Source organism: Cajanus cajan, chromosome 10 (assembly GCF_000230855.2).
Source record: "Cajanus cajan strain Asha chromosome 10, NIPB_CcT2T_4, whole genome shotgun sequence".
Taxonomy (NCBI): Eukaryota; Viridiplantae; Streptophyta; class Magnoliopsida; order Fabales; family Fabaceae; genus Cajanus; species Cajanus cajan.
In genome coordinates this window covers 44,593,806-44,617,701 of record NC_138526.1, presented here as the reverse complement: position 1 = coordinate 44,617,701, position 23,896 = coordinate 44,593,806, and the positions used below count along the sequence as shown (strand labels likewise).

Sequence of the window (23,896 nt, the reverse complement as noted above, 5' to 3'; positions counted from 1 at the left end):
CTCCTCTACTCTTTTAGTATAACTTGATTCTTTAAATTAAGGGGGTAAAATAACATATATAATATTTACAATTACCAAAAAGAGTACCAAAAGTTGAGTGCAAATCATGCATAAAAGACACTCAATAACAGTCCACATACAACCTGACACCATCGTCCTTCTTCTCAACCAACAAAATTGGAACACTTTAGGAGACACACTTGGTCTCACCACCTATTTCTCTAATAAATCATCCTATAGGGAGCCATTGACATTGGTCTTGCACCTAGTACTAAGTTAATATTAGTATTTGCTTCCATAATAAAAGGTAACCCAAGCACTTCATCCAAAAACTCCTATAGGAAATCTCTCACCACCACAATCTCACTGAACAACTTCTCATACTCCACACCCATATCAGCAAACAATATGAAACATTGAGCTCTTTCTCTCAACCAATCCTCCATTTACTTAGCAGACAAAAACTCCTCACTTTCCACCTTTGGGAAAACCAATTCCCTCATGACATAATTTATTAGAATGTGATTGATAGATAACCAATTTATTCCTAAGATTACGTCAACCATAACCATGAGCAAATAAAACAAGTTCACCTGATACTTCCTACCAAAAACCTCTATTGGGCACCTCACACACACTTCAAAAGTAACTATAGACATAACAACAAAAGTAGAACACAAACAAATCTACATGCAAAGCACTCACAGATAACCCTAATCTCCCTACACAATCCACAAAGACGAAGGAATGTGTAGCTCTGAACTAAAAAAAAGGGATTAAAACTTTCTTACCAACCGCCTTGCCTTTTCTATTCATAAGATCTGATGAAGTGGAAGTCTCTACACTGGACAAGGTAAACACTCTCCTTGCAGTTGTAGAGATATGGCCTAGCCTGCCACATATGAAACACCTATTCCCAACATGAGAATAATCTATAGCAAGGTGAGCTCCTCCACACTTGTAGAATATGATACTCCGAGCTTCACCTTAAGGAGTAGCAGTTGGAGTTCTCCTAGCAATAGCACTCTATAAACACCAATTTTGTTCCATTAATCTTTCCACTATTTTATCTCTCAAAGTTTTCAAGTCAATGATTTAATAATAAAAATATTTTACAAACCAGATTTAAATTTCAACAATATATACAAGAAAGAATAAAAAAGACAAAAATATGGAAGCTAAATGTAACACCTCAAATTTCATACTTTTATGGATGGTAATTTAGTAATTTTCATGTGATTTTAGTAGTCCAAAACGAGCCGTTCCAAGCTACTAAAAAGACATATAAATTATAGCCCAGAACGGGCCGTTCCCAAACTGGAACGGGTCATTCCAACCTACCAAAAAGACCTATAAATTCTAGCCCTGAACAGGTCATTCCAAATATGACCGTTGTGAGCAAGGATGGAACCCCAGAACGGGCCATTCCGGTCACTCCTGAAAGTCTATAAATAGCAGCACCTTGGCCTTCCTAAATGGGCTTCACACATCTCCACTTTGGACTTCTTCTTCTTTTTCTACACTCTCTGAAGACCAAAGGGAATCCAGAGGAAGAGACCAGCAAGTTACCACTTTTTGAGCGAAGAATAGTGAGTATATTGAACTCATTTCTTTTTATTTTCTTTCTATATTAGTAATATTTATCATTTTAAAGTCCTTATTTAAATTCAAAATATGATTAAATATCAAAATATAGTGTTACAACATTCAATATAAATATTTGAAGTTATTGTATAAAAAATTTTATTGGAGGAATGGTTAATTAGATGTGACATCTTTTTAACCTTTGAATTTAAAATACAAGTTGTAACAACTTGATATCTTTAAATTTTTTCTCCAAAAACAAAAATATTCAACCAAAAAAATCTTTTAAGATAATAATATCTATAGCAATAATTATAATTAAAATTTTATTGAGTTGACTTTAGTGTACACCTTAGTCAATTTTATATTTTTAGGGTGAATGAGCTGAGACAGTTCAATAATCCTAAATTTAACAAAAAAAAATTAATTAAAAACTATCAACACACAAATATTTTTTACCAAAGAACTACGTGATTCTGATTCTCCATTGCATGTGAAGATAAGTAAGAGCAGGAAATAAATCTTGTTGAATCAAAAAATAATAATATTATATTTTCTGATAAATGCATTAGTTAAATAAAATACATTTGTTTGTTATAGTTATTTTTAATTAATCTAGGGTGAGATAAATATTTTATAAATAAGTTGTTTAATTAATTAAAGGTAATCGTCATAGGATGAACGTTGTGAGGTGCTAATACCTTCCTCACACGTAATCGACTCCCGACTCAAAAATATGATTTTTGTAGACCATTTTCTATTTTGTGGTTTTTTTTCTAATGTTTTTTTTTATAAAAATAAACATTAGTGACGACTTCATTGTTTCAAAATTTATTTTTGTTATCCCGTTGCGATCTCGGTTGCGACACACTCCCTTGTTGTTAAGGAGGTCTATCGTAGGGTCTTCTTTACTGACTTCCTTGTAGGGTTTGAGCCCCCTTCCTATGTGAAGAATAGGTCCAAATTGTGTAAACCCATAATGTCTCACTTAACCAAATGGAGAGGGGTCAAGTTAAGGTAGAGAGGGTGACTCATTTTGAGAGAAAACAATAGCAAAATACAAATAGAAGATAATAGAGAAAGTTTCATTGTTCAGGTCACATATCCACCAGGTAACGTTTGTTGAATTGAAACTAGAGATACGCTCTTTGTTGGATCAAACTAATTTTTGGACAATAGGTTCATACGATGTGATATTTCATATTTAACGGTTGGATCGTCGAAAGGAAGTCTTGAGTGGGAGAAAAACGTATTGCATTAACAACTTTGTTTTTGGACTTTTCATTTTTTTATTTCTCAACTATAAGCAATTGTGTTTGATTTTGCTTTGGTTGATTGTAAGTATTGTTTGATGCATTCTTTAGAGTCTCGTTTATACCCTTTGTTGATCACAATGAAGTTTTTCTTTGGTTTAGACAACTCATAATTTTTACCATTACATTGAAGGATTTTTCATGTTAAAAAATTGTGTATCTTTGTGCTTGGATTATCTATTTTTATTATATTTTATTAGTGCTCTTTATTTGTTCTTGCAAGTAGGGGGTTTAATTTTTGTTGTATTATTGCGCTTTTATTGAGTTGTTATTGTATTGGGCTTTCTCCCATCACTCCCCTCTTGGACCCAGATGGTCCCTTTTGATTCATCCCCACTTAGCCTTTATTCTCTAGTTGCTCAATTGTGTTTGTCTTTTCTACTATGGCAATAAATTTTGTAATGGTTATAGGCACCACCACACACTTTGAATCATTTTTCAACCTCTCGGCAAATTTCCTACGTCTCCAATCTTCAAATACAACTTAACAGTAGAATTGAGCCAAATGCTCAAATTTCATAACATACTTTGACATCTCATGTTCCCTTGGTATAGCCGCATAAATTTCACCTTTTTAACATATCTCACGCTATCGAGAAAATACTTCTTAAGAAACACTCTTTAAGCACTCCCAATTAACCTCCACTCCTTTACTCTCCAACATTTGACAGGTGTCTTTCCATCAGTACTCGACATCTCCCACTAGCATATAAAACTGCCTATACCAACTTTCTCTCACTTGTGCATCCCAACACCCCAAAGATCTTCTCCATTTCACAAATCTAGTGGTTGGCTACACATGAGTTTGCATCCTCTTTTAATTAGGAAGGGTGTCACTTATTCAACTCAGCCAAATCCTTCCCTTCTTATGCCATAATTGGCCTAGTTGCCTCAACCGTAACCTTGTCTGTCTCCATCTAAGCAAACTAAGCATTTTGTTGCTCCATTGCCATGACCATCATATCTATGACTCTAACAATTTAATCATATTATGGTTTAACCATTCTGAATCGAGATCAATAATACCATTTAATAACATTGTACAACATCTATATTAATTATAACAACATTAAAGTATTGACTAACAAAATTCTTATTTTTTTCTTCTTATAATTAATAATAACTAATTATTAGGTTTTGACAAAAAAAATAACTATTGTACAATTAATTATTTTTATAATTAAAAATTCAATCAAATTCAACCTCTTAATTAATGTAATCATTGTTGTTCGTTTTATTATCGAGTGAGTTGGGTTTAAGTTGATCGAGTATCAATCTAGACAGGTGAAAATTCACGAGTTGAGTTCAAAATACTATACTATGAATCTCAACATAATAAAGGTCATTTCATATTTTTAGAGCTTATTATATACAAGGATGATAATTTTTAAGGAGGGTAAAGAGGCTCCTTGAATCTATAGTAGGTATGTCTATTCATTGTCTAAAATTAAACCAACACTCATAACTATTAACGATTTGTGTCTTCAAAATTGAGGAGGGAGGAGTCATGGGGTGTGGGGGAGAAGGTGGTAGACTAGTGGTAAGTTGATGGGTAGGAATGTCTACACCTTTGTGGAAGGGAGAGAAAACAATACCGAGAAAACACATGTGAAAGGAAATTGAAAACTAAAAACTGAAAATTGTTAATGATGTGTGTGATTGTACTATACAATTATAGTAAATAAAATGAGAATAAAAAAGTTTTTTCTTTGTATATATTAATCAAAGAGTAATCATTTATACATTCAGTGTAAAGTTTTTTACACCGATAACCAATCAAATTTTTTAAATTATTTTATTTTTTTTTATTTTCATTAAATAAGCAATTGACATAATACTATTAAAATATATAATTGATTGTTAGTGTAAATTATTTTTTACATTAATAATATATAGATAATTAACTCTTAATCAAAAGGTACGAGTTTACTCAATAAATATTTTATGAATTTAAATTTGTTTGACTTTGTTCACTTGAAATTGATTTTACTTGTTCTTTAACTTGAAATTTAATAATGCACTGTCCGAGATGATCCTAAATAGACAGTATGTCAGATTTCAATCGAGTTACAAAATTTTGTCCACCCCTATACTATACTTCACAAAAATTGTGAGGTACTTTATAAAAAAAAACACTTTATCTTCAAAATTCATTCTAAAAAAAATCTTAAACCAATGATTATAATAAGAAGTAATAAAAACCTTTTTACCTAAGTTCTCATTTTTTATAATTAAAATTACAATAATTACACTATAATTCAAACTTAACTTTTACATAAATAAATTTGATTCGAATTTGACTTAAATAATAAAAAAAATTGAACCAATATAATTAAATAGAATTGAGTCGATAAGACTTCACAGTTATTCAGACCACGAGCTTATTTAAAAGCAATATACACTAAACTAAACGATAATGTTCTTTAGTTAATATCTTGACCATACATTCACTAACATTTCCATGTAAATATTTATTTACTTAGAAGTTAGAATGATGGTCTTTATAAAAGAAATCCAAAATGTTGGCCTGTTGGGAATCGTCAACGTTTGTGCTGGGCCTACCATCCAGTATTTATTCTCGGTCTGCTTCGATGGCTGAACATTAGTATTTCGCACTTTCTGAAACTCTTTCAGACATGGACAAAAAAGAAAAAGTAAAAATCCTTTCAAACATAATAAACTACGGTACATCGCAGATGCATGCCTTACCATCCACCCTCGCCATTCGGATTGAAAATCAAAACATAATTTTTTAAATTTTAGAAAAATAAAAAATATTTTTTAAATAAATCACAATCCAAACTTAAATATTTTACAATAATTTAAAACATATTAAAATCATTAATAAAATTAATTTTCATGTCACAGAAATTTCTCAGAAAGTATAGCTAATCACATGTAATAGTTTCTCTCCACCACATAGGGGGCACTTGCCTCGCGATTCTCTCTTACCTTAAAGTGAATACCGACACGAATAATGAAGAGCCATAAAAAAAATAAAAATAAAAAATAAAAAAAAGAAAAATTCCTTCCATTGAATTACGACTTAGGAGGAGGAGAATGAAAAATCAAAGACTAGGAGGGCACGTGGAATGATTCGTTAGTCACGGAGAGCTAATAATAATAAGAGCATGGTGTGGTGTTCGTTAGTCGCCAGTGATGCGAAATTGCGAATAGTTGAAGGATACAACTTGACCACGCCACTTGGCGAAACTTCGCAAAATTTGCCGCGAACCGGGAGTATATGTTAGAATAATTTCCAGATGGGGACTAAGCATTAATTAATCGAATTAGGGGACTTTAACTTTAAAGTATTATGATCTTTAAAGTATCATTAAAATAATATATAAAAGGTAAGCGTACCAAATGAGAATTAAACTTGTGTAAAAAAAAAAAAAAATTGCGTAAAAAAAAGCAACGGGTTTAGCGGAGTTGATTGGACACGAGGAGTGCGGAGCGTGGAGTCATCCGCAGAGGAATAGGTTCGGGTCTGCATAAAATAAAACGGTCACTGCTCGGTGTTTCATGTGTTCTAGAAGCCCTAGTTTGCGTTCGTTCTCCACACGCTTCTCATTCGAATGCTTTGATCATGGCCTCTTCTGTATCTTCACTCCTCCGAGCTTCCAGGTCTAAGCTCTCCTCGTCTTCCTCCGCTTCTCTTTCTAGAACCTTTGCTCGCGCCTCTCCTCGCCGATCCCTCGGCTCCTCCACCGCCGCTCGCTCATTCGCCTCCGCCGTCCCCCGATGGAGCCACGGCGTCGATTGGAGGTCTCCGCTCGGCCTCCGCAATCAGATCAGAGCCGTCGCTCCTCTCATCGAACGCTTCCACCGCAGGATCGCCACCAGCGGTACTTCACCGTTCACTCCCATCATATTGGAGTTCTGTGTTTCTTTCTTTTTGATCTGTTCTGTTCAGCTCAGAATCGTTCATTTCAGCTACGTTTTTTTCGTTTTCTGCTCGAATGTAAAATGTGTATTCCGTTTTGCTTTTTTTTTTTTTTTTTTCCTCTCCCTCTCTCTCTGGAATTATCTGTTTTATTGCCAACGCCGCTAAGAGCGTGTTTAGTGTGTTATGTTATGAAGTTTGCTTTATCTTATTATATTATGTAGTTTAGTTTCTGATTTTTTTGGTGCTGAATTTCGTGTTCCGGATATCTGACGTAAGTGCCATTGCAGCTACTGAGAATCCTTTCAAGGGAAACTTGACGAGTCTCCCTAAGCCTGGTGGTGGCGAGTTTGGAAAGTTCTACAGCCTTCCGTCGCTCAACGATCCAAGAATTGGTAATTTGCTAGCTTGGTTTGGCCTGGTTTAATTTTAATTTATTTTGTTTGCTAGAATTTTGGGTGGAATGTGTGGTGTTGGTGATTTTGTTCCATTATTATATGTTTAATGCTGAAGGATTGGTTTCTCGTTCTTTAAAATTCTTTGCATCTACCTTTGTTGCTGACGGTGTCAATTTTGTGGGTGCTTAACAGATAGGTTGCCATACTCTATCAGGATTCTACTTGAATCTGCCATTCGTAATTGTGACAGTTTCCAAGTTACTAAGGAGGATGTTGAGAAGATTATTGACTGGGAAAACTCTTCTGTCAAGCAAGTTGAGATTCCTTTCAAGCCTGCTCGTGTTCTACTGCAGGTACCTTGTTCAATTCTGGTTGCGGCAAAAGTGTTATTGTCATGAATGGGTGATATAAAGTAATTTGTGTTCTTTCTTTTACCTGTTTTTTCTCCTCTCCTCAGGATTTTACTGGAGTGCCGGCTGTCGTTGACCTGGCTTGCATGCGTGATGCTATGAATAAGCTTGGCAGTGATTCTAATAAGATCAATCCCCTGGTATATATCATTCTTATCATTTTTCTGTGTTTTTGTTCTCTGAAGATCTTGATGGTAGTTACCAAAGAGATTTCTAATTTTAGTGTTATGTAGTGTGCCATACGAGCCTTCAACTTGTAATTGCTACCATAAGTAATTATTAGTTTTTTATACAGTTATTTATTTATTTATTTACTGTCATGTATAACTGACCGTCTTACAAAAGTATGCTTTGCTACTGTAAGTTTCATATATCTGGATAACATTTTCTCCCGATTTACTGTATACATTCTGAAGATGTTCTCAAGTTGACAAGATATTAGCAGGGTGATACATAGCGAAAACCATTTTCTGATATATTTAGTTGATGCGGCCTGTGCTAATCTACTATTAAAATGACTTTTGGAGAGTTTTTGTGTTCAATTCAAAACTAGTTTCTCTAATATTGCTTAATTCAAATTGATATCATATTATACATAAAGTGTACAAAATTTTAATCTGATCTTGTTTAAGATCAAATAACGTATAAAAATCTGAACCTAGTTATTTTGATCAGAAGAAAATTAACAAACATCCCCACTTAGCCATATTTTCCCTATATGTTATGTTTGCTATTGTATAAGCGGCTCTGACTCTGAGCTTTAATATTTGTCAGGTTCCTGTTGATCTTGTCATTGATCATTCAGTTCAAGTTGATGTAGCTAGGTCAGAGAATGCAGTGCAGGCCAATATGGAACTTGAGTTCCAGAGGAACAAGGAGAGATTTGCTTTTCTTAAATGGGGGTCAACTGCTTTCCATAACATGCTTGTTGTCCCTCCTGGTTCTGGTATAGTACATCAAGTAAGTTCAGAACCAGGCATTAAAATGATGTTATGGAACATATTTTTTTATGTTTATTATTTTTTATTGTTAATACTGGGGACATGTGATGTTTCATTTCAGGTCAATCTTGAATATCTTGGACGTGTTGTTTTCAACAATGAAGGCTTGCTCTATCCAGACAGTGTGGTTGGGACTGATTCACATACAACAATGATAGATGGGCTTGGAGTTGCTGGATGGGGTGTTGGAGGTATTGAAGCAGAGGCAGCAATGCTTGGCCAAGTAAATTAACTTCTGAATTTTGGTTTATTTTTAATGAATGTGTTTTGATTATATCCCCAATTCCCCATAAGTATAATGAATTCTGATAATTTGTCCTTCATCTCAAAATAAGCTCATGGAGCTGATTAGCTATAGTGGTCCTTAATGCTGTGTGCTGTGATAATGACAGCCTATGAGCATGGTGTTACCTGGTGTTGTTGGGTTTAAGTTATCTGGAAAATTGCGCAATGGTGTGACAGCAACTGACTTGGTTCTAACTGCAACACAAATGCTTAGGAAACATGGTGTTGTAGGGAAATTTGTTGAATTTTATGGTAATTAAGTTCTCTTGTATTTCCTCTTTTTTTTTTTTAATTTTTTTTTTAATTTTTTAAATTATATATATATATATTTATTTATTTTTATTAATTTATGGTGGTCTGTCCCAGCTAATTACCAATTTTCATGTTGTTCTATAGGTGATGGTATGGGTGAGTTATCATTAGCTGACAGGGCCACTATTGCCAATATGTCTCCTGAATATGGTGCAACCATGGGCTTCTTCCCTGTAGATCATGTTACGTTACAGTACCTCAAATTAACTGGAAGAAGTGATGAGACTGTGAGTATGAATTCATTTATTATTTTTCAATTTTGTGAAATGCTTGTAGCATTACTTGACCTTCATTTTTTATTGTATAGGTGGCAATGATAGAGGCCTATCTCAGGGCAAACAAATTGTTTATTGATTATAATGAGGTAATACTAGTTGAATATCCTATGTACTCCTTTTGAACAAAACAGATGTGTGTATCACAAGGATATGGAGTGTTAATTTATTTGTTATAAATTCAGCCTCAACCAGACAGAGTTTATTCATCATATCTTGAATTGAATCTTGACGAAGTTGAACCATGCATCTCAGGACCCAAGAGGTAAGACACTGCTCTTTTGCATGACATGTCGTATTTTTATGTGGGTTTAAAAAATTCTGATTTATAATATGTGATAATTCATACTGAATGATACTCTTTCCAGACCTCATGATCGGGTGCCTTTGAAGGAAATGAAGGCTGATTGGCATGCTTGTCTCGACAACAAAGTGGGATTTAAGGTTAGCAATGCTGTGATGTTCAAATGCTTTTCTCATACTTTTGTCTTATAGAAAAGATGTTTAAATGATTTCATAGTTTATTACTACATCTTGCATTTGCTCTCAACTCTCAACTCTCAACCATTTGCTCTAAACAAGTGTTACTGTGTGGCCATTTGGTGGTTTTTCAGTTAAAATGGTAACTAGGTTAAGTTTGGTATCTTTTTGTTTGTGTCTATGGTGGCTTAAAACTAGCATACCTAAAATGATCATCACAATCAAAAGTTTAAATCGTTGCATCTAACAAAAATTGCTTTACTTTTTAGCGAATTATATGATTTGTTTCTGCAAACTTGCACAATCAAATGGCAACATTCTAAATAGGATCACCTAGTGCACAAGGCTACCACAAATGTGCAGGGGAGGGTAGATGAAATGGCAATATCATGTGGAGAAAAAAAAAATTGCCCTTGCATCGTGAAACTTGGATCTACAAATTTGTTCGATATTACCTGAAGTGAGACCTATTTCCTGAATATTGCTCTTTCTCAACCATATTTTCCACTTCCTATGATCACTGTTAGGAACAGTGAGGAGGAAATGGGCCAGTTGGTGACAAATAGTGAAAACAGGCCCACCAAAGTTTGGAAGGTTTATTATAGAAAATGTTTCAAAGGGAATAAGGGTGCTGAGTTGGCAAGGGAAGGAGAGAAGTGACGTTGACATTAGTTATATATTATAAGTAATAAGAGAGAGGTGAGCGGGGGGAGGGAATTATGTTGAAGGAGAGAGAAGGATCACACAGGGTGAATCTCTGATGAGGGGGGCTGTTTGGCTTGGGCTGATAGTCATTCTATCAGAATATTTCTTCACTTTCCTTGTAATCAAGTGACAGTAGCCTTTGATATCAATACAAATAAGTATTATTCATCTTTTTATTGTTTGAACCCATCAATCACTGTATCAGGATTCCAGAAAGCATTGCTAATTGCAATGCAAGAAATTTATCCATTTTTCTATTTAATATCAGTCATTCTGATTGTTTCTAGTTGTAGACCTTCAACTTGCTGACGTAGTTGCAATCATAAAGCTGCAGCAGTTTAATCTTCCCAAATGTTTTATTTGAATACAGGGATTTGCTATACCAAAAGATGTACAAGGCAAAGTTGCAAAATTTGATTTCCATGGGCAGCCAGCAGAGCTCAAGCATGGCAGTGTTGTGATTGCTGCAATCACAAGCTGTACAAATACATCAAATCCAAGTGTTATGCTTGGAGCTGGTCTTGTAGCAAAGAAGGCTCACGAGCTAGGTTTGAAGGTTAGAAACCAAAATACATGTTAGAAACTGTCATTGTGCTACTTTTAAACCAAAATCCAAGTTTTATGCTTAGGTTTTTACATTTATGTGGTCCACTTTTCCTGCCTCAAATTAAAGGGACAAATTGTATTCTGTTTATGTTGTCCTTTTCTTGATAGTAATGGTAGATGTTTTCACTGTTTGCCAGGTTAAGCCATGGGTAAAAACAAGTCTTGCTCCTGGCTCTGGAGTTGTTACAAAATATCTACTTAAGAGGTATTTCATACTTCATAACAGAATACCTATTTTGTTATTTGTATTGTAATGTACTTTGGATTTGATTTTATATGCTTTTTGCAGTGGCCTGCAAAAGTATCTAAATGAACAAGGTTTCAATATTGTTGGATTTGGCTGTACCACATGCATTGGTAATTCAGGGGATCTGGACCAATCAGTTGCTTCTGCTATCTCTGAAAATGGTAATTGTGATATCAAATATAACTTCTATAGTCGAAGCTGATTTCTGTGTTATTCTTGCAATTGTCTTGTATAACTTTTTAATAAATGCTTGATCATATTCTGCTTTATATTTGCCAAACTGATTGTGTTCTCATATTGTCTTGGGCAGACATTGTCGCCGCTGCTGTGTTATCTGGGAACCGTAATTTTGAGGGCCGTGTGCATCCTTTGACTAGAGCTAACTACCTTGCCTCACCACCTCTAGTTGTTGCTTATGCTCTCGCTGGCACAGTATGTTTGGCTAATTCATATTTCTAATGTGCATATGAAAGGTTTTTGGTTCATGCTTCTTTCATATTGTCTGATTCTCATGTCTTGTTAATAATAATAAGATTATAAATGCCAAGGACTTTGTTGGCAGAAACAAAGCTGACAAATGTTAAAACTGATGGTGTGGAGGCTAATCACTAGCATTGATGTTGTCTGGTCCACCCACTTCATTTATATAAATGTTCAGTCTCGTGCTATATGTAATATAATGGACTAAAGCTAAATTCAAATCCATTGTTGGATATATTTTTTCTTCTCAATTCTCTCTATCAATTTCTTAAGATACTCACATCCAGAACTTTGGATCTTGACTTGCACTATGGGCTTAGGCAGTTTTGATATTTTTTTCCCTTCTGACATTGCATGTCCATGTCACACATTAATATCTTGGCTTAGGCAGTTCTTCTACTTTATTAACTTAAACAGTTAAACTAGAACCTTGTTTAGGTGGCTGGATGCATATTTTATTTACTGTTCTGTCAAAGGTTGATGAAATTTAGGGCCTGTTGCATTGAGAAAATGTTTTCTGTTTCTATTTCTTGTTTTCTCGTATAACCACAAAAATTCCATGTGTTCATTTTGTTTTTTGTTTTCAAATATTTTTATAGGATACAGTGAGAACATATTGTTATATTGTTTTTTTATAACAATATAACAGGACGTTATTTGTAAACATCATTTTTTTCTACTACAATTGTTTTTAACCTTCATCACTTAACTTTTTTGGTTGAATTTTGCAGGTTGACATTGACTTTGAGAAGGAGCCAATAGGGACAGGGAAGGATGGGAAGAATATTTACTTGAGGGATGTTTGGCCATCCACTCAAGAAATTGCAGATGTAAATGATGTTTGCTTTTCTCATTGTATGAAATTTACTCTACATGTTTGATAGTGTGTATAGTGAGATTAACTTCGGTTTACTTGATTCATAGGCTGTCCAATCCAGTGTATTGCCTGACATGTTCCGAAGTACATATGAAGCCATTACCAAAGGTAATACTATGTGGAACCAACTACAAGTTCCTGCTGAGAAGCTGTACTCATGGGACCCCAAGTCAACATATATTCATGAACCTCCATACTTCAAGGGCATGACCATGGATCCTCCTGGAGCTCATGGTGTGAAAGATGCCTATTGTCTGCTGAATTTTGGTGACAGTATAACTACTGATCACATTTCTCCCGCTGGAAACATTAACAAGGACAGTCCTGCTGCAAAATACCTTCTGGAGCGAGGTGTTGAACAAAAGGACTTCAACTCTTATGGAAGTCGTCGTGGCAATGATGAAGTGATGGCAAGGGGAACTTTTGCTAACATTCGTCTTGTTAACAAGCTCTTGAATGGGGAAGTTGGACCCAAGACTGTTCACATTCCGACTGGGGAGAAGCTTTATGTGTTTGATGCAGCACAGGTGAGTGATGCACTAAACAAGTATAGCATGCTTTTTATTACTGCTTTTGAACTTTTTACATTTTATTTCATATGAAATTTTCTGACCTCGTCTTTCCTAAATTGCTTTAAAAAATTTAAGCTAACAACCTCTTGCTAAAAGAGGAAAACCGTTGCTGAATTTTATTTATAATATTATTATGTGAATTCTTTTACTTCAGTGTATATATCAAGTATTTGGTCCTGGTTATTAAATAATTAAAAATTAAAATAGTTGATCACAAATTCACTACCTTCTGCAATGATTGCAAGGCTTGTTATTGCGACAATATCTCCATTTATTGGACCTCCTCTGTTGAGGACACTAGCGCATTTTCTTGAAAGTTTTTAAAAAGTTAAACAGCTTAATTTTTAATGAAGAAAAGGGAGGAAAAAAAAGTAATTTCTAAAAAAATAAAGAACTGAATAAGAAGCTTTTAGGAATAAAAAAAACTAACTTATGTTTCTCTCTCCTCTCCCTGCTTTTCCCTCCCCAACCAACACTCTCAGATTATCTCTTAGTTATAAAAGAAATAAAAACTACCTCTGAATTTTTACTTTTTAAGTTTTTATTTCAACTTCAAATAGCTTTTAAGCCAAAAAAATGGCCAAGCCAGATAGATCTTGATCATGAATCAAATTCAACTGGTTATCAGAATGTAAAAAGTAAAATATTATTTTTCCTCCTATAAAGAAAAGCTAGTGTATACCGTTGTGCTAGGCTAATGTGATAAATGGTCTGATTTTAGCCCTTTTAACATTCTAATCCCCTTGAAATTTTCTTTTATACCAGAGATACAAGGCATCAGGGCAGGACACCATTGTTTTGGCTGGAGCTGAATATGGTAGTGGAAGTTCCAGAGATTGGGCCGCCAAGGGTCCCATGCTATTGGTGAGTCCTATATAATCCGTGATTTGGTTTTCTTGACAGGTTAAGACTCATTTCTGACGTGCTTGATGATGTTTACATTTTTCTGACAGGGTGTCAAAGCAGTGATAGCCAAAAGTTTTGAGAGAATTCATCGTAGTAATTTGGTAGGAATGGGTATTATTCCTCTCTGCTTTAAATCTGGTGAGGACGCTGACACATTGGGATTGACTGGTCACGAACGTTACACTATTGACCTCCCAAGTAACATCAGCGAAATAAGGCCTGGCCAAGATGTCACTGTGACAACCAATACTGGAAAATCTTTCACCTGCACAGTTCGCTTTGACACTGAGGTAATTTAAGATATTCCATGATTCATGTATTTAATGCTGTCCGTGTTCCATGTTTGTTTGTCTGGTTATTGTTGGGGTTTGGCGCTTCGAAATTTTGCCTCCAAACATTTTATCGTCCTTGGATTATTGTGTAACACGCTTGTATTTTCAGGTGGAGCTTGCTTACTTTAACCATGGAGGCATACTTCCATATGTCATCAGGAACCTCACCAAGCAGTGAAGTCATCGTTGAGGGGAAATGTTAAATGCTGTTGCCACTGCGTGTACACTTTTCGAGTGGTAATAAAATGTGAGAAATTAGAATAAATTCAATAAATAGGAAAGACCCCTTCTAAAGAAGGCAATTTTTTGACACTTCCAGGTGTTTATATTAGGCCTGTAAACATCCAGTGCATTGATTCTCGATTTTTGATGTCTGTGCGTTGTGTGCCCATTTGAACAATGGGGACAATTGTATTTTATATAAGCTGATTTCATCCGATGGCAGTGAATATTCTTTTAATTTAAATATTCCAGTTCATTTTCTTACAACTGTAGTGAATTTATCGTACCGATATTTTTTGGGTGTAAATTTTATATTAATTTCTAATAATTTTATTTTGACCAAATATAATTACGTACCAAAAGAGCAATTGTCCTTGGAATTGCCTGTGAAGTTGAACATGAATCAAGGTGGAGATCATTGAGGTTATCAGCCCTAATAACAATGATTTGCTCGAAAAGACCAGGAAGAAAGATTTGCAACTTGTTATGCCAAAATATAAAATTGTTAATTCGGAATGGAAAATAAAGAAAGAATTTATGTAGGATGTTGCTTTCTGATGAACGGCTGAGAATAGCAGTTAGAAATATCAATTTTATATATACTTATGAAGATAAAATGAACTTTTAACAAAGCCTGACAAAGGATTTTTACGCAAGTTGATTAGGATTTATTTTTGATTGATTGGAAAATGATTTATTGGAAGAGTTATAAATTTAATTTAGAAATCTAATTTTTAAATTATTTAACTTTTAGCTGTTGGGAAATATTATTGGTGTATATTAAAGAGATTATAACTTTTTTTTTTGGTTTAAGTGCAAGTATTGAATGACTATTAATTGTTGTAAATAAAGTTTTTGTATGATTATATTACTTTCATGGAGTTAAATTTTTTAATGATTATTGCTTGATATCGAATGGACATTTTTTTAGTGCTAGTATTAATCAATGAAGTAATTGTCAATATGTATGAGATTATTAGCACAGATAAACTTCAAAATTGAGATGTCTTTTTACTTTGTTACTTTAGATAAACTTCTATAATATTTTTTTGGGTACATGAATAAACTTCTATAATTTAATACTTGATAAATTATGTATGTTTAAAATAATATTTTTATAACCCCAATTTGGACCAGTTTATATAATTAATAATTTTGAAAAATTGACGAGATGATAGATGTTAGAAAAATCCATATAGAAATATATATATATCCTTTCAATATCATAAATTAATGTTTCATTAAAATAGAAATATAAAAAAATAGTAAATTTAAATTTAGGTAGAATTTATTTCATTATTTTTAAAAACTTTTGTCATTCTCAAATTGCAACAAACATTTTAAAGAGTTGTTGCTAAGAATATTTTCTTTCGCATGCTCGATGATAAATCATCTTTATATCTTTAACAAAATTTTCAATAAAACTAACCTTAATTTCTTTTAGGTTTTGGATTTTTGAATATTCATCATAGTTGATTGACATCCACTTATTTGTCGTAACTGATATTTATAATAATTTTTTCAAGCTCATGAATGTCTTCTCTATAATACTGTGCTTAGGTTATTGGTAAGAGTCTCTAGTCAGTGGTTTAGTTGACATCGGAAGGAAAAGTACATAAAATTTCTGTTTTGAATAGAATTCATAATTTTTTGTTCTTAAAAAATCTTAGAGAGATAGATCTAGAATCACTTTGAATTCTTGGTTGTTTGATAAAAATCTAAAATAGGGGTTGATGTGTGTGGACTCTTGGTGTTTTGAGTTTATGGGGGTGGAATTGGGTGATTCACTTGATTGGTTACATGTGGTTTGTGATGTCAAAACTAAGTTGTGAGTGTTGTAAACGTATGGTATGATGCTTTGCATGCTTGGATTGTCTGTATTTTATGTCTTGAAGACAATTTTTGTGATTTGCAAGTGCAATTCTTTTTATATGACATTAGGTGTGCCTTCATGGCGTTGGGCACAGTTCCAACCAGAGAGTTTTGTCTCAATCGCGTCGGACGCAAGATCAGTGACGTCAGACGTGAAAAGAGAGACTCATCTTGGGTTGGGATGACATCAAGCATGATTTGAATAATGTTGGGCGTGAGAATAATGTGAAGTCTCTAACTTGGTGACGTTGAACACCACTGAGGTGACATCGAACGTGAGTTAGGTAGAGATTTTCTGCCTAATATAAGGTTGGACGTGGATTTTTCCATACTAGGCACAAGGTCCTGGGAGATCTTTAGCTCAGTCATGTCAGGCGTGATTTGGATGCGTTGGGCATGAGCGAGGTAAAGAGCCCCCTACCTCAATGTTGTTGGACATAAGGTAAGTTGCTTTGGGCGCGTGATGCTTGGATGTTCAGTGTGTTTTGGTGATGTATGTTGTATGATGATTGTTCTGCATATGCTGATTGGATATGACATAAGTAGATGGTTGTACAGTGTTGGATGATGGTGAATATATGTATGTTGTACATATGTATGGTGTATGATTTTGGAGAGCATAGATAGGTCATGTATGGATGTTGTTGTTGTTGATCTCTATATGCATTGGCTAAATGTTATGTATATAATAGATGTATGATTAGGTGTAGATGTTGAGATTGTAGTAAGACATCAAAGCATGTTGGCTAACTAAAGACTTGAGGAGAGAAAATTGTTTTGCAAACTGAAGATTCCACATAGGGAATCTTAGAGTGGTACTCGAGTAGACCATTATTGAAAAATCCTCATTGAGTAGGTATGTCTCTTGGAGTAGGTTTTTGAGGTGTATTGAGTCTCCTCTAGGTCCTTCGTTAGTAGTTGAGTAAGATAGGAGGTCAAGGACTACAACCTTTGACCAAATACCTATAAATGTTGCGTGATTCCTTGAGGATGACTAGTGGGCTAAATCCAAGTGACTTGGTAAGGTTATGGTACACCTATACTTAGCTATGTCACTCCTAACGATGAAAGTATGCTTTTCTAGTGTAAGTGACAAGACTAGAGAAATCAGAGGATGGATTGGTATCCCATTTTGCAATGATCGAGCAAATGCTTTGGGTGCGAAAATAATTTGGTCAATTCGATAAGGTAAAGTCACTTAGATTGCTCATGTTATTAAGAGATCTCCGTAGATGAATGCGTTACGATGTATTAATTGAGGTATTTGCATATGATGTATGTTGTGGTATGTTCATAGGCATTGATGAATGTCTTGTTGGATATGACGTGGATGAGATACATGTTTCCTTTGGATTGTTTGGCTTGCATGTATGTCTTATTATGATGTTGTAGGTTATAAAATCATTTTACATGTTCTCAAACTCTAATTTATTCTTCTGTTTCCATTATAGTTTGAACTATGATGATCATATGTTATGTTAGAACAAATCAAAGCTAAGTTAGAAGAGTTACAGTTAGTAGGCAGTGTGATCTTTTGGTGATAATGATGTTATGTAAACTCACACGACACTAAGATATAAGATTATTTTAAGATTACTATATATATGCCTTTGACACATTTTCTCATATAATTTTAAATGTTCTAATAGGTTAGTTTTCATTATTAATAGTAATGATTCCAATTAATGTGACGATGAAGTCAGGTCGATACATTCTTCAAAAGTTTCACCCAAGTAAGTTTCATCAAATTTTGATAGCCAAAAGCTTTTTGTTATTATTTTTTTATTAAACATTTATCATCTAAGTGAAACTATTAAATAACCAAAAGAGAGAATTTCCGGTTCGAGAAATGTTAACAATTGGTAGAGCACAGCTAAGAAAGCAGAGGGTTCTGTTTGAGCTTGACTTCACAGCGTTATTAACAAAAAGGACTCACACTTCCATTTCATTATCGTCGTCTGACTCTGACATATTGAGAATATATACCAAAATCTTTTATTTGAAACCGACAGAAAGTTATATTAAGTCATGATCTACTTTGGAGTTTCGAGCATGAGTACTCTTGTTTGTTGAGTCATGGTAACTCTTTCTTTCTTGGAGGGTCAAAACATGTTTTGTCATCACTGGCCAAGAACATTATTAATCATGTTTTTAATGGATGTCATGCAAGTATTCCGTAAAAAATAAAAGACTAATCACAATCATAAAAATACATAATCTAAATATGAAATGGTTCTTTCACGGCCAACATAGAGCCATATTCTATACGACCCTACCTACTGAAAATCACATGCTCAAACTTCATTCGACATTTCTAATTAGTCAAATGAAACTACTCAATTCATATGAAGTACCAATACAAACTCCTGCATGAAATAAAGGGAAAGTATTGTCGTTATTTACAAATGTAGGGGAATGATCATAAGTCATAACATATCTAACTACTTCATTCAACGTTCCTCTGGAATGCTTTCTAAAGCTGGTCTCCAAGAATTTATGCTCCCACCATATTTTCCGATCTCACACACCCTTTTTTCTCTCAACACCATATCGCTTAGTAAATGCTCCAACGAAGTGTACTGAAGATCATTCTCATTCTTATTTCTCAACATCCTCTTCAATTCTTGCTTAGTCACCACCAGCCTAATCCTCACAGGACCACTTCTGGAATTACCATCACTTCCTCCTTCATTATCTTGCAATTCAAATCTCACCTTCTTCTTCAAGCAATCCTTTCGCTTTGCCGGTTCCAACTTGAACGATGAAAACACCTTCATCTCCTCAACTTTCTTCTTCCCTTCTTCATTCTCATCTTGTGCTGATACTTGGTTGTTTCTCATGCAGCAGTTCCACATGTTGTGGCAATGAATATTGAAGCATTTTAGGTTTTAACTCCACAAGACCAACATATATATATATATACACACACAAAGTGAGGAAGAGAAAGCACATGGAATATCCGGTTGTTACGCCGGGTTTTTGAAATAAAGAAAGGTGATTCTCTTGCTTGAAACCAACACCATGATGAATTGTGCTTTTGGATTCCAATTTGTTTTATACTATGAATATTTTACTAGTATATAAGCCGTTTGCTAACTTTGGTTCATTTGATTTTTGTAGAAGAAAGGATTATTTTAAGAATGCTACAATTTGGAGTTTACCGTGGCTTGTCACAGCATAATGAATAGAATAATGTGTTTAGATATAAGGATAGTCCAAAAAAAAGGGTTTAAACTCGAAATTGATGCCCTCTAATCACTGCTCAAAAAGAGGTACATCTCCTTCGGCAGGAAAGGTTATATATTGGCACCGCACGACAACGTTGAATACATCACTTTATTATTGGTCAATCTCCCATGGATTCAGTTGGGGGTCAATATTGGTAACCAATTTTAAATGGCCAGCCGTATTTTTTCATTACCTGTTGAAGCAAACTTGTACTTCAATTTCATCAAAAGAAGATGAACCAAACTTTGTCTTTGGATATGGTATAAATTAATGAGCAATACACCGAGAATAATCAACCTTGTAAATATGATTACTAGCCTTTTTAGTGTGCATGCACCAACCAAATTGTAATTTCCTTTTTATTTTTATTTTTTATTTTATGACATACGCATAATTGAATTTACAATAAATTAAAGGAACGCTTGTCCTTCAAATTTAAATCCCAATAATTCATTTTGTTTTATCTAAAACCTCCAAGTTATACAAATAATACAGTGATTAACTGTTAATCATTCTAAAGATAATCAAGAGCTGTGTAGTTAAACAATTAAAATCAGACTGGATGGAAATACCAAATACCTACCTACAAAGTATTCGAACTACTAGGTAGTCAAATACCCATCACTGAATATTTGGATTCCAGATAGCATAATATCTACTACTGAGCTTTCAAACTACTAAGCAACCTGATTAATACCCATAACTGAGTATTTAGACCACTAGATAATCGAATATTCAACTGTTGATATTCAAATACCCTGTTCTTGATTGATCAACCAAGGACAATAAAATATCTTAAAAGGGTTCGAGTATTCGGATTGCCGAATAGCCAAAGATGACATCCCAAGCAGGTAATTGAACCAAAATATAAGAAGATAATCAAGCCTACCTGAATTCTCACTGCAAAGTGTGTTTTTAGCAACTTTGAAAAAATATTGTCAAATTATAAATAAATTTCACAAATATACTTTTGCGATATTTTATGAATTGTAAAATAAAATTTATATTACTAAAGTCTTTTAACAACATTTTTACATATTAATTGCATCATTTTAAAAAATTTATCAAAGTAATATTTTAAAACATTTTAATAATGTTACTAAGTTTTTGTAAATTTTATAAAATGATAATTTTTCATATAAATTGTACTACCACTAATAGTTTATGACTCCTGTTTACATATCTTTTAAGGTTGGAGACATCCTAAGTTAATCACCACCAATTCTATATTACATATTAAAGTTTATTTATCTCACTCTATGCTTGTATATATTGAGTAGTGTAATTCAAATATATGATCTGCATGTATCGTTTATATGTATGATTTGCAAGTTTAGTCTATACATATAGAGTTCGAAGGTTTAGTTTGTAGATATAGTCTAATGGTATAGTCTGTAGGTATCATTTGTATACCTTAATTTGTTAGTGTTATATGTTTGTATTATTTGTTAATATACTCTATAAATACATGTTTGTATTACTACTCAATAATGAATGATAAGTAGTCATTTGTAATGAAAAAGTGTGAGAATAAAGTTTTTTCTTTACTCATTTTTCACTTTGTTATCTATCACGAGTACGAGCGTTTCTATGCATGTCATCTCCAACAAATTGGTATTAAGAGCTTGTTGATTGTAAGGGACCTATAGGTGGTGTGTGTGAAACTCATTAGATTGCAAGGTGTTTTTATTTTGAGAGAAACTTTTTGTGAGTTTCTTCTATCTATATGTGGATACTTTTACTTTCTTCCGTGGTGTTGGAAGAGTGAATCATGGACAGTTCTTATGAGATTTTGTTTGTTGGGTAGCATCAATTATCCCATGATGGAGTCCTAGGTGAGTTAAGTCATAGTCAACACGTTACACTTGGGCCACTACAGTTAAGTAAAAAGAGTTACGCACTAACTAACAACTATAACTTTTGGTCTAGTGATAAATGTTCGATCTAACAACCGGTATCAAAGCCAAGGTCACGTGCTCGATTCCCAATGGGAGCAATTACTGAGAGGGAGATTATTTATCTGATGTCATCAATTGTCCCGTGACGGAGGTCTAGGTGGATCAAGTCATAGTTAACAACTATAACTTTTGTCTTAATGGTAAGTGCTTAATCTAATAGATTTTCCCTGCCAACTTACTTATTTTTTCTTCTAAGAAGTGCTGGAAATTGTGAAGAATGATATTCAAGACATGGAAGAAGGTGCTATAGTGGCACAATAGGTAGCTTACAAAGAGTCCAAGAAGAAAGATTGTAAAGCTCTCTTCTTGATCCATCAATGTATGGATTCTGCAAATTTTGATAAAATTTGCTTAACTAGTTTCACAAAAAAAGCTTGAGATATTTTATGTAAAGTTTTTGGAGGTGTTCATAAAGTGAAGAAAGTGAAGCTTCAATCTCTTCAAAGACAATATGAATTATTATCTATGAATGATAGGAGTTTAGAGTTGATTATTTCAATTGAATTCAAGCCCTCGTTAATTCAGTAAAATCTTGTAATGAGAAGTTTACAAATCAATAGATTATAGACAAGATGTTGAGAACTTTGACTCCTTTTTTTAATCAATTGTGGTGGCAATTAAGGAATCCAAAGATATTCATGGGAGTTGTAGAACTTCCATGAAGCTTGTGAACAAAGGCTAAATGAAAAGAGAAATGGTGAAAAGATTAAAAAATAAATCTTGGCTCAAACTAACCACAAGAAGAAATGTGCAAGTGGCTGGAACAAGAGAGGAAAAGGCAAGTGAAAAGATGGTAAGAGTAGTGGAGTTGGTGACTCATCAAATGGTTAAGATTAGTGTCAAACTAACCATGATCAAAATGAGTCTTCAAATAGATGACATGGTGGTCTAGTTCAAAGAAATTGAAAAAAGAAAAAGTTTGACAAAAAAAAATCCTGACTATTTAAATATTAAAAAAATACTTACATTCACTACATGTGAATGTTTATTCGAAATCAATGTCAAATCCTTGTAAAAATCTTTGATCAACAAGTTAGATTTTATATGTCATAATCTCATCATTCTCATTTTGTTCTTGCACAAAAGAAATATGTTTAGGAACCTTTGGCCAATCATATCTTTATTTTCAATTCTTAATAGAATATAATTCTTAATCCTCGTTATTATTTAAACCACTAGCTTTACATTATATGCAAATATACTATCAACATTTTACTTTGATTTTATCATATTTTATTTATGAATAATTTGATATCTCTTTATTTTATAAATTTTAAATACTCGAATTTTTCTAAAACTTGTTAATTATGTAATAAAAAATATTTAAAATTTCTATATCCTTAATTCAACCATCTTATTTTTTAGTTCATTTTTTTAACCAATTTTTTTTATATTCTTGAAACCAATAAATTTATTACACTTCATATGTGTTTGAGATTCTTCACAATATTATGGAGAATTAATAAATACATATAACTTAATCATTTGTTTTGGCTAAATTTTTGTAAATAAATTATCCTTTTAGTTTGAAGGTAACGATGACTAATTTCATTTTCCAACTACTTGTTTATCCCCTGATATTAGAAAAACTAATTCAAAATGATGATCAAACACGTATATCTACCCAACACGTATTCTCAAACTTAAATAGAATCCACCATGACATGTTGTACTTGAACAGTTGAATTGAACATACACTACTACTAGAATTTCTTTTATTACATGCGACTTTTCCTGTGAATTTTTCATAAAAATTCGTAGGAAACGTTGTTCCTGCAAATTTTTTTGCAAAATTTTATCTGCAGATAATACTTTCGTGGATAATATATACTTGCAAATTTTAAAATTAGCAAGAAAGTTTCCTACAAAAAATTTTTTGCAGGAAAGTTTTTTACGAAAAAATTTCAAATGCTCACAATGAATTCATCCGAAGCATTTGTTTCCATG

At 33.4% G+C, this 23,896-nt stretch overlaps 2 protein-coding genes across 2 annotated transcripts; one reads left to right on the top strand and one right to left on the bottom strand.

Moving 5' to 3' along the window:
* The first annotated feature begins 6,389 nt into the window (after positions 1 to 6,389).
* LOC109817391 (aconitate hydratase, cytoplasmic) lies at positions 6,390 to 15,158 on the top strand. Its single transcript, XM_083064937.1, has 20 exons — positions 6,390 to 6,745; positions 7,074 to 7,178; positions 7,374 to 7,534; positions 7,639 to 7,731; positions 8,366 to 8,551; positions 8,654 to 8,815; positions 8,985 to 9,129; positions 9,274 to 9,416; positions 9,497 to 9,553; positions 9,650 to 9,729; positions 9,833 to 9,908; positions 11,020 to 11,205; positions 11,393 to 11,460; positions 11,545 to 11,663; positions 11,813 to 11,934; positions 12,714 to 12,812; positions 12,907 to 13,386; positions 14,197 to 14,295; positions 14,385 to 14,627; positions 14,779 to 15,158. Exons 1-20 carry the CDS (start codon positions 6,487 to 6,489, stop codon positions 14,845 to 14,847), a joined length of 2,952 nt encoding a protein of 983 aa, XP_082921063.1. The 5' UTR covers positions 6,390 to 6,486; the 3' UTR covers positions 14,848 to 15,158.
* A 3,070-nt stretch (positions 15,159 to 18,228) lies between these two features.
* On the bottom strand, positions 18,229 to 19,839 carry LOC109817390 (uncharacterized). Its single transcript, XM_020382625.3, has one exon. It carries the CDS (start codon positions 19,616 to 19,618, stop codon positions 19,214 to 19,216), a length of 405 nt encoding a protein of 134 aa, XP_020238214.1. The 5' UTR covers positions 19,619 to 19,839; the 3' UTR covers positions 18,229 to 19,213.
* Positions 19,840 to 23,896: the final 4,057 nt, after the last annotated feature.

Excerpts from the sequence above, each read along its gene's own strand:
- LOC109817390 (XM_020382625.3), bottom strand. The coding sequence starts at position 19,618 with ATGTGGAACTGCTGCATGAGAAACAACCAAGTATCAGCACAAGATGAG.
- LOC109817391 (XM_083064937.1), top strand. The coding sequence starts at position 6,487 with ATGGCCTCTTCTGTATCTTCACTCCTCCGAGCTTCCAGGTCTAAGCTC. Across the intron at positions 9,130-9,273 it reads GAAATTTGTTGAATTTTATG|GTGATGGTATGGGTGAGTTA; the intron begins GTAATTAAGTTC and ends GTTGTTCTATAG. Across the intron at positions 11,206-11,392 it reads CTCACGAGCTAGGTTTGAAG|GTTAAGCCATGGGTAAAAAC; the intron begins GTTAGAAACCAA and ends ACTGTTTGCCAG.